This window comes from Cynoglossus semilaevis, chromosome 11 (assembly GCF_000523025.1).
Source record: "Cynoglossus semilaevis isolate Cse_v1.0 chromosome 11, Cse_v1.0, whole genome shotgun sequence".
In the NCBI taxonomy this organism is placed as follows: domain Eukaryota; kingdom Metazoa; phylum Chordata; class Actinopteri; order Pleuronectiformes; family Cynoglossidae; genus Cynoglossus; species Cynoglossus semilaevis.
This window is the reverse complement of record NC_024317.1, coordinates 16,303,370-16,314,117: the sequence shown is the minus strand read 5'-3', so window position 1 is coordinate 16,314,117 and position 10,748 is coordinate 16,303,370. Positions and strand designations below refer to the sequence as shown.

The window sequence follows — 10,748 nt, the reverse complement described above, 5'->3', positions numbered from 1 at the left end:
GGGGGGGGGTTCTGTCAGGGAGCAGAGCAGCAGAACTGCTGCTGCTGCTGTTGGGAGCATCCAGGCTGAACTGGCTGTGTTGTGTTTTTCTGCCTCCTCTTCAGCATCTTTGTGAAACACAACATCAGGCGCCAGGATGATCTACGAGCTGGTTTACATTCTGATTTATTCCCACGGCTCTTTGTTACAATTTGAATCATCCTATTTTTCCACACACATCAGGCTTCCGGGTCTCAGTGGGACTCCTGGACGTGAGAATAATGAAAGCGGCGTCAGGAATCCAGAGCAGAGACCAGTTGCCTGTGACTCTCAATGGATAAATAATTGAAACCATCAGACAAAGAAGCACACGAGTCTGCGATGGAGTATTTTGTAGCGGCGAAGTAATTGCAAATTTAACATTAATTACGCAACATCCACCTTTACTGGATGAGTACGGATGTTAATTGCTAATTATGCAAATTTACAGTAGTGAGATAATGAGATTTTTTTTCTTACCTGGCTGGTTTCCTCCAAGGATCAGAGCACCAGATGAAAAGGCGTTCGTAAGAAGGTTTTGACAAGAGCGCCGCAGATACTGTAAATTAAAGACATACATTTCATTAGAAAAAGCCATTGATATTTAAAGCATTCAATTTGGTTGGGAGTTATGGAGTGACCCAGGAAGGAAACGTCGCTGTACTTTTAGCTTATGGTAAGACAGATTGTAGCTGAATTATTGACCATGGTTGTTGGCTGGTGGCTGACTGTGAGGTCTGCAGGCTCCCGGTATTTTTTAGGCAAAACTACAGAAATATAAATATGAATGCACATACTGCTGCATATGAGCTACGATGTGTCAGGCATATCGTGTAAGATATTTTGATTTCTCAGTGCAGGCCTTTGCTTCATACTGTGCCCTGATTCTCTCCTCTACAGGTTATTAAAGTAACCGCCCTGGGCCACAGGAAGAGAATCATCGCCTCGATAGCAGAGCGACCGTATGAAGAAGCTCCATCCAAGTCTCGACGTATGTCCCCAATCCTGGTAAGACTCTAAATATGGTATCTTAACCCAAACACATTTATCAGGGCCGTCAAGGATGATTAACAATGACTGACAATGATTGACAATGCCTAAAATATTAACATCACATGGGAAATCGTCGTCGTGTAAATTCGAAAATTATCCAATTTAACTAAATTAGTCTTTTTACTGCAATTAAAGTCATTTGTCTATGCCACAGTGAAACACAGAACAAATAAATACTTATCCACTAGATGGCAGCAAGATCTTCATGTATGTCTTTCTTCACTTCCTGCAGGTATTTCAGCATTGTGTACAACTAAACAGACCCATGTTTTCACTGCGGCTGAGTAAATTAAGTAGAATGCATTATGTTCCATTACATATTTGTGACATGTTTGTTTTGTGGTGTGGTGTGCTAAGGGGAAAGCATCCATCTGAAACACTGGTCTAATCCCTTAAATCTCGCTGAATTCATTCACACTCAAAGAAACGGCAAGTGTCAGTCTTAGGCACCAGGAGTGTAGATGTGATTACAGCTGTCTCAGAGCCACTATCTCACCATCTCCACTATAGAAACAGAGTGTCAGCACTAATTCACTTACTGTAATGTACTGATTATGCTAAGGAAGCCGTTGAGATATTAGAGCAGTTCTGCACATGCCAGCAATAAGTCCCATGTTCGATGTCGCTGATGACTTTATAAGACAAACGTCGAATGCTGTAACGGGGGATTCAAAGGATGTGCAAGAGATTAATAATTCGAAACAGATCAATTGTAATTTTCTAAATGAGCAGCAGCGTAAACAGGGCTTAGTGTGGAAGTTAAACGACGTCACATGCTAAACTCCATTCAAATGCCACAGTCATTATGTGAGAAAATTGATCATTTCCTTTTCCTCACAGCAACAGATTCTAATTTTGGAAAGAGATTCTTCAAGCACATTCCATTCCTACCAGTGATGTTGTCAGGTCTGACTTCTCAGGCAGATTACACCAGCTGAGAGAGAGAGAGATGAATCTGGAGGATTAGTGCTTGAGGATTAAGTCCAGATGCAGATTAGGGGACAAAGTATCCAGTATAGACAAACGCCGTCAAATCACTCATATCTACTGTGTCTGTGTTTGTGTCAGTTTCATGACCTCCTGTCCCAGAGCACGACCCCACTCAGTCAGATGGACCCCTATACCAGTCGCTCCATGGACATGCTCCTGCCCTTGACGGAATCGGACCGCAGGCGGAGAGGAGTGGACCAGGACTGTAGTGTCTCTCTGCGGTCGTACAGTGACCGGCCTCGCTCTATGGTGAGTTTCCCAGATCACAAACCTATTGTCAGACTGAAACTAACCTGATACAAGGAAATGATGGTGTTGCGCTGATTAATCATGAATAATCATGATTAATCCTGATAGATGCACAGCTACCCTGTGATTATAAAAAGTTTTACTTCAAAACTGCCCTTATTTATAACAATGGAATGATAAGAATGAGAACGGTTAAACTCCCAAAGTGTCTCCTGCATTGATTCACTTGTTCCTGAAAAGACAATAACCCACAGAGTCACACAGGGATCAGCATCCTCTGTTTACTAAAGGCCTAATCCACAAACAGCAGAGCTGGCGTGTCTGCTGATTCACCACCGGGCGCAGTCTACCAGGGAAATGTCGTAGCGCTTGCACTACAGAGTCCAGGATATGTGAAATCAATACTTATCTGTTTTTTTCTAAATGCTTAGTGGATTATTGTAATCATTATATTTTACTCTGACAGGTGATTTATGAAAGAGCTGAGCACAGTGTACACTGACTTAATGGCTCAACCCAGTGCATGAATATTTATGTGTGTACCAGCAGATGAGACAGGACTAATATTAAAGTGCTGACCAGGCAGACTTGGATCCTTCCCTTGCCTTCGGGCTTTTTTACAGCAGTCACAGGTCTTTTACTGCATTTGGGCTGTACTGAAACACACGGCGGGTGTGTGTGTGTGTGTGTGTGCATTCACTCATAGTGATGAGAGGAATCTGTTTTAGCTGAAACTATCATAAAGGTACTCTGAGTCCTGTCACAACAGTTTTCTTTACCTCAAACTTGTGGTTGTGGTGTCAACGTACGCTGCTGTCACTGCAGACGTTGCTGTCGGTGGTTGACCTGCACCAACAGATAAAACACACACATGAGACACACTCATCTTGTAATCCAGTAAAACAACATAGAAGCTAATGCTGGACATTGCTGTGCTAAAAACAGTAATAAAAACATATAAAAATAACACAAAGTAACCACACAGTTTTATATTTATATGAAAATAACAGATAATGAAGACTTCAATAATATAATACATACAATAATTAAGACCATGTGTAGTTATAGTTTTAATATTTGGTGTAGAACAACATTGCTGTATGTAAAGTTAAGGTGGTTTTTTTTTACAAATATACTGTATGTTCAAAACTGAACAGACCTACCCAGTTTCGTTAGCCAGTTAATTAATGTGTGACCGCTTAAAGCTTATTTTCTATGGTTCATTTAATTAAGTGGGGTGTAGCCCGCAGTGGGGCACAGAACTACTGCAGGCAAATTAATTTCAATTTTAATACCTTATTTTTGCAACAGCAGTGACACTCTGTATAGCCTGAGCAGGGGTGACCTAACGAGATAAAGACAAAGAATCAAATTGATGATTAGTGGAAACTAATCACTTACTTTTTCCTATCTCTTCCAACTGTGAATTCTAGTCTGCTTCACTTTTTTCCACATGGCTTGCTCCACTCCACTCACTCACCAAAGTCCACAGAGATCAGTGAAACTCAGGTGTTCATTTTATCTCTAATTTGCTCTGTTCAGCCATTTGTTAAAACGCTCCTCGTGTCCTGATGGATGTCAATTAGTAAAGCTGTTGAGAAAACAAATCCTGGCTTCTGTCGCCTGCACAAACCTGTAATTAACATGATCATTTAATCCATAATTGATTGGCCGACGTGGTGTAGAATACCAGTCTGTCACTAATCTACCCCAGTGCACACGGTCTGTGCTCATGTAGGACATTAGCAGGGACTTGATGACTGAGGCGGACACAAACTGTAGCAGAGACAACAAAAAAAGGTAGACAATGAGACGCAGCACAGCCGACATTTACAAAAACAGTTGTCTGTTGATATCAGTATGGACGGAAGGTCAAAGAAGAAAAATAGTTAAAAACATTTAAAAAATGAATCATTTGAATCAAATTCGTAAAGAGTGACTTCTTGCCTTTGTAGGACAGACAGAGCGACAGACACAAAGAGTCCCGTTTAAACCTGCGGCCACCGAGCCACTCTGCTACCTACACCACGGTGTCGGCCTGGCATCACCAGCCTGAGAAGCTCATCCTGGACTCCTGTGGGTACGAGGCTACAGTAAGTGACATCACTTTACTTCACATTATTACGTTGGGGTGATCCAACAACAGCAATGATGCACCATTTAAATCCTAACCCAACTATTTTGATTTTTCACAGGTATTTTTGGCCCCAACTTATAAAATAAAAATATATGTTTTTATGAGTCTTTGTAGGAGTATTGGTATTGGTGTACACAGTTCCTAATGTTAAGAGTTGTCTCAGATATAAGTGAGGACATTATTGTTTTCCTCATTTGACCTGAACAACTGTATATTGATTTTTTTTCTTCTCCTCCTAGTACCTTGGATCAATGATAATCAGGGACCTGCGAGGAATTGAGTCCACACAAGATGCCTGTGCCAAAATTAGGGTACACAGTAATGAAACGTTAATAAGACTCCTGATGATCAGCTGTAATTATGTGGCTATTAATTACTTCTATCACTAACTATCACTGTGACCTTTCAAGAAATCCAAGGATTCCAGGAAGGGCCCGGTTGTCATTCTGTCCATAACCTACAGGGGAGTGAAGTTCATAGATGCAGCCACAAAGGTAACGAGAGAGTATGTTTGTCTGGTTATTGATCCAGGACTTGGACGTGTCCATTAGCAGCTGTATCTTCAACTCACTCTCACTTCCCAACTTTCTCTGTCAGAGCATCGTAGCAGAGCATGAGATCAGGAATATCTCCTGCGCCGCCCAGGACCCAGATGACCTCTGCACTTTTGCTTACATCACCAAGGATCTGAAGAGTGGGCACCACTTCTGCCATGTTTTCAGCACTGTGGAAGTGGTGAGTCCAAATGTTTCTACACTGTTATAACCCGGAACAGGAGATGAGTCTGGAAGTCTGGCACAAAGTCATCATGTCAGGCAGCACCAGCAGGTCACACTTGTCCCGATTGGCTGTTTGAGTGGTTTAATTAAAACTCCTCTCCTGCTATGAATGGCATTTACATGTTACAGAAAAAAGAGATTCTGACACAAGTTCTAGTCTCACTCTCCTCAAAGGTCAATTACAGTCATTTATCTTTGGCAAATCACAGATGTTGAAGCACAGGGTGTGACGAAACTGCCCCTACACCCTGCATAGTGCACTGCACAGTAGGCAGTGTGTTGTTTGAATGTTCAGTGAGTAGACGTTGTCCACTATAAAGGGCACTCAATGCATCCCACAATGCACCGCAAAATCTAGTTGATAACCGATAATCACTACCCAAGCAATTTATCCCATCATGCATTGCAGTCACGACGATATAGACGCGAGAGTAGCAATGTCTGTCCGTCTGTCTTAATTGTGCAACAGTAATGACGTCATTTTAACTTTAAAAGGTACTTCAATGTACCTGGAAACTCAGTTGGTTTTTTTCAAAAACCTTCAAACAGACCCAGACCTATGAGATCATCCTCACCCTGGGTCAAGCTTTCGAGGTGGCCTATCAGATGGCAATGCAGTCCAGGGCCAGACACTTTGCAACGCCCACACCTGTGGTCTCAGAGGTCGTGGAGACCAAAGCCAGCCGTCCTGTATCTCAGTCATGGAGCAGCATGCGGAGATCGGCAGTGAGTACAAGCCTACAAGCACAAAAACTGCACATAAATACACACTTGTACTGCATGGAGAGGACAAAACATTCTTTTTTTGCATGATTAAAACTGTGAACTGAGTTTTTTTCTGTGGCTCACAGACAGGTTGATCACTTTCTACAGGAATATCCGCAGGTTTTCGCCCCACTGCTTGGACACGCTGGCTTAACCATTTATTTTAATGTGTTAATGTGGAGTGAATGCCCACATATACCCTAAGCTATAGGCGTTAATACACTGTCCTGTCAGGCTGCTTATAATGAGCACCAAGCAATCACTGTCACCAGAAGAAAGCTGCACAGACGGGAGCAGAGCGCTTCAGCGCCGTGTGAGCTTGCCGGCGCACACAAATCACCAGGTTTTACAATCTGCCCAGTAAGATAAAATACGGACCAATCACAGAGTGGCATAATGACTGTGGTTGTTTGTAGGTGAGATGTGGGGAACACTGATTTGCTGCAGTTTGATTTCAGCCCTATTGTTGCATCCAAACTGCCACGAGCAGGAACTCTTTGCCGAGTTCTTAGTTCATCGTTTCCTGCAGTCCTTTGTTTGGTCGCAAAGTTAACTTTCAAATCAGCCCCACTGGAATTTAATGCAATTTAAAGTGGCATTAAAGGGAATTTCCAAGTATGTTAGACTGCCTAGAACAGGGGATATCAAAGTTGAATAGTGGGTATTCCTTCAAAGAACAGGAAAACATGCCAGCTAACTGCTGCACCAGAGTTAGCAAAGTGTGTTTAAATAAATACAAGAAATCAAAGAATTTCCCTTTAATGCTGTCCCCTTTGTACTGGTGAAAACTGAAATGCTCTGTCCGTATTTTCTCTCTCCTTTCTTTTTTAAAACCTGTCTTTGTTTTTGTCTTTTTGGTCCTGCTGCCTCCCAGGGTGCACCTCCGCTCGAATGCCGCTGCTGTCACTGTCACACGTGTACTACCCACCGTCCTTCCTTCCTCCCGTTGCACTCTGTTAGCCCTGGAGTCCAGGTCCTCCTCTTTCCTTCCCTCTATTTGAGCCTCAGCCATCACACATCTGCTTCCACAACACCACTCCACGTCTTTTCTTTTGCTTCGGGTGAAAACGTTCTCTCCTTGTTTCATAGAACTTTATGACCCAGCCATGAATGATCTCCTCACCCTTTTACTTTGTCATCCCCCATTTTCATCATGCATAATTTCCAGAGTTGTAAAAACCCAGTTTGTTCCACGTGTCCGGTTAAGACAAGTTTGCCAAGAGTGATCCATGTTGTTGTACTGAGGACTGTTGGCCAGACTGAGTGGGTGAAGGTTCTAGTCCAGAGTGGTCGTGCACAGCATGGTGTCAGTGGCCTCTGTTGTGTTCTTCATTATGTCACAGATCTCATGAGGTGAGGGTGTCATCCATAAACAGGAACAGTTTATTAGATCAACATGTTTTAGTTACTGTAACTTGAAACACATCAGGTTTAGGTCATGTGACCAGTGTGAGCTGTGCATGGTTTGAGACAGATCAGATCAGGTCTTTTTTTGAGCTGGCCTTAATCCGTTTGGTTTCACTGCTGTCAGAGTTTTCAGTCAGACCTCATCCATGTTTGTGGGCTGAAGCCTGTGATTTTAACACCATCACTGGATTGTGCCTCTATTCCACATGCACGTGTATGAGCTGAGGAACTTGTCCGTGTGGCGCAATGGCCTCCACTGCTGCCCGTCTCACGTCCTCCTCTCGTCCCTCCTTCCCCCCGGCAGATCGACCCCCTGGAGATGGACGCAGACATGCAGTCTCTGGGCAGCACCACCTGGCTCTTGGACCAGCGGGACTCCAACAACAGGCGCCCCGTCAGCACCAAGTACGAGACAACCATATTCTAAGGCCGGACCCCCAACAGCTGCCCCTCTGCACCTCAGTCATACTTTCTTCTTACCCTCTGATTCACACACACACACACACACACAAGCCCTGTGCCTTCTCACTGTGATGGTATAGCACCCCTCAGGGCTGCCCACTCCTGCTCCCTACTCTGCCCCGCCCAGCGAGCTACACCGACCTCCCACCCACCATGACAAACACTCCTGCAGCTCTCCTGCGCCTCCCCTCCACTCCAGGCTGGCAGTGTCCTTTGCCTGTTGCTGCTGCAGCCAATGACAGAGCCCTGGAACTTTCATCTTTTTTTGAACCAAAACTGCCTCCTCCTCCTCCTCATCTTCATCTCCCTTCTTTTGACAACTTCCATCTGCCTCCAAGTCCCCCAAACTTCTAAAAGGTTCTTCTTCCACTTTCAGGTGTTTGTTATTTTCCTTTGTTCTAATATTTTTAGATTTGTTAGCATGCTTAGCTTCAATTCTTGCTTAAGTCAATTGTCACCAGACTGGAGTTTATTTCCACACAGAGAATAAACAAAACAAAAATCCTATGAGTAAAGATCAATAATATCTTGCAACGTGGCCAATTTAGTTGTTTTTAAACCATCTCTACTTTTAGCAGTTTCTCAAGGCCCACACTGACCTGCTGTGAATGATCAATTAATCACAATTATTCATGGTCCCACATGATCACAATGAGTCATGATTAATTGAGATAAGTCAACATTCCCAGATTTGGCAATATTTTTTCTTTACATTGTTAAAACAAAAAGACAAATAACCACAGGTAGAAGTGACTTTATCCCACAGTGTCAACTTATTTGATATACTGCACACATAGTCCTGCGTGTGATTTAAAATGCATAAAAACGTATCTAATTAATAAAAAAATAATTATTTTTGACAGCCCTATAGAAATATCATTATATAATATTCTATTAAAAACAATCCCCTTCTTGAGCCGTTTTATATTTATTGGTTCACTTGACTTTTTTTTTCTTTCTCCATCTATAGCCTTTCCTGTCTTACCAGGCATCAACCACTGTGAGGCACTGTAAGGAGGCTGTTTTGCTAGCATGGGAAAGAATGCACGTTGGGAGTAAAAGAGAAGAGAAAAATAAAACCCAAAAACGGCCACATGCAGCAAAACAACCCTTGGTTTTATTTTTCTACACATTTGTACAAAACTCATGAGAACGAACAGCTCCAGAATCTAAACTGAAATGGACCAACAAGGACTGAACCCTTGTATGATCACACACAAGACAACTTTACTACATTCAATCAAGGACGGCAGCCTTACGTACTCCATTTTTGGGTTATCTTCAATTTAATACATTTTCCCCTTCACCTCCCAGAACCCTGTCAACCATCGCCCGACAGATGCACGCTTCCTCACTATCTCAACAGGACGGAGAAAAAAAAAAAAAAGCCAACACTTCTGATATTCTGGCACATTAAACGTGACTTTTGACTGTGACTGGGATGACATTTGTATAACGGATGGTACAGTACATCCAGATGAGTCTTTGACTCCAGTCTTGTACTGCCCTGTGCCTCTCAGCAGTCATGGAAAAAAAACTGGAAAAAAAGACAAAATTTTTGTCTTCTTTTTGTCTGTTTGAAAGAAAACACTGTGTTAAAAAACAGCACTATCCCTTTTAATACATCGTTTGTTTCCTAAGATGCAAATAGGAAATGAGTGCATTTTGTGATACTTTTTGATAGACGGGGACTGATGGAGATCTCAGAAAAGGCATCGTGACATTACTGCAAACAGAGGCGGACAGAGTGTAAAAACATTTCACTGTTTGGTTGTTAAACTAAAAAAAGAAAAGTAAAATCCTGCTCAGTTTCATTCCATTTAAGACCAGTTGAATTACAGCCTTGAGCACAGATTTGGTCAACGTTTCCCAATATAGAAACTTTTCATTATTATAATTACCCTGATTTTATGGGTAGATATTCATACTGCTTCACCATTATTTAGAATTAGGTACAGTACATGCAAAGTATGTCACTTGAAAATAAACAGCAGAAAAAAAAAAAGAAAAAAAACAAATATCAATTTGAATTCCATCACATTTGAAAAATAGCTTTAAATGCTGCTCCGCTGTGGTAAAAAAATTAAGACTTGAGACTTTCTTTTTTTTTATCTGTCAAAGGATCTTTCTCTTGCACTGTGACTCAGAAACGCTCATTGCAGACTGGATGATGCATATCTGTCGTGCGTGCTGTCTGCCTTGTTTTTGTCTGTCCTCGTGGGAGTTTGGACTTCTCACTGTTTGCTGGCCACTGTCCTTGTCTCTGTGTGTGTTCTAGAGGATGTGAGGCTTGTTGCTCCTCTGCAGGAGACTGTTAAAGATGTCACCGGCCTGTGTGTGTGGCCCCAAAGCTGCGCTGTTGCCACCTGACTGTTAACTGTTAGCTTCCACTGACGATGCATGCTGGCAGTGTTCTTTTTTTTGTTTCTTTTCCACTCTGGATGCACTCGGCCTGAGCGGTCCTCGTTTGTACTGTTCAGTGTCTCGTCTCCTCTCACCCATCCACTTTTTATGTTTCCCCCCCTCTGTTACACACCCACCATTCCATCCCGTCCATGTCTCCAATGTCAACATGCTGTGTGTGTCACCAGGGCGATGTGCTAAAGTATGGATGCATTATGGAGAAGCATTACACTTTAATGAGCAGCAGCTATTTCAGGCAACGTTTTGGTGGCATGATGTTGGCTGTGCATGTGTCCGTCTTTTTAACACTGGTATTCTCCCCTGTGTAGCTCGCCCCGGCGTTCAAGTTTCCGGATACCAAGCTGTGAGTTGAAGCGGAGCAGCTGATGTGAGTTTGTTAGCGTTCGCCGAGTTAGTGAGCAGAGAAGTGGAGGAGACAGAAAGACAGTTGGAAAGAGATGTAGTGGGGTAAGAGAGATAGCATA

General features: G+C 42.8%; 2 protein-coding genes and 1 long non-coding RNA gene across 9 annotated transcripts in view; 1 reads left to right on the top strand and 2 right to left on the bottom strand.

The window, feature by feature from the left end:
- The window catches only part of anks1ab (ankyrin repeat and sterile alpha motif domain containing 1Ab), a 41,211-nt gene extending 30,480 nt beyond the window's left edge, over positions 1 to 10,731 (top strand). Inside the window, exons 6-15 of one of the 7 annotated variants that reach the window (XR_001760768.2) lie at positions 919 to 1,026; positions 2,140 to 2,310; positions 4,266 to 4,403; positions 4,687 to 4,758; positions 4,858 to 4,941; positions 5,045 to 5,182; positions 5,776 to 5,952; positions 6,866 to 6,964; positions 7,703 to 8,236; positions 8,831 to 9,261. Coding sequence is in view for 5 of the 7 variants with exons in the window: in XM_025060417.1 (XP_024916185.1) it covers positions 919 to 1,026; positions 2,140 to 2,310; positions 4,266 to 4,403; positions 4,687 to 4,758; positions 4,858 to 4,941; positions 5,045 to 5,182; positions 5,776 to 5,952; positions 6,866 to 6,964; positions 7,703 to 7,803; positions 10,593 to 10,650 (1,146 nt within the window). In the remaining 2 variants the exon portion in view is untranslated. Of the gene's footprint in view, positions 1 to 918; positions 1,027 to 2,139; positions 2,311 to 4,265; positions 4,404 to 4,686; positions 4,759 to 4,857; positions 4,942 to 5,044; positions 5,183 to 5,775; positions 5,953 to 6,865; positions 6,965 to 7,702; positions 8,237 to 8,830; positions 9,262 to 10,592 lie in introns of those variants that run through there. The other 6 variants (XM_025060417.1, XM_025060418.1, XR_003051186.1 and 3 more) reach the window with 6 other exon arrangements.
- LOC112487774 (uncharacterized) lies at positions 9 to 4,259 on the bottom strand. Its single transcript, XR_003051187.1, has 5 exons — positions 3,944 to 4,259; positions 3,606 to 3,655; positions 3,090 to 3,156; positions 499 to 577; positions 9 to 245 (listed from the first exon to the last, which is right to left on the bottom strand). It is a non-coding gene; the product is annotated as an uncharacterized LOC112487774 (long non-coding RNA).
- Positions 5,831 to 10,748, bottom strand: part of LOC103386595 (T-complex protein 11-like protein 1) — a 13,745-nt gene continuing 8,827 nt past the window's right edge. Inside the window, exon 11 of the mRNA XM_025060422.1 lies at positions 5,831 to 5,964. Coding sequence (XP_024916190.1) covers positions 5,926 to 5,964 — 39 coding nt within the window. The 3' untranslated portion in view covers positions 5,831 to 5,925. The remainder of the gene's footprint in view (positions 5,965 to 10,748) is intronic.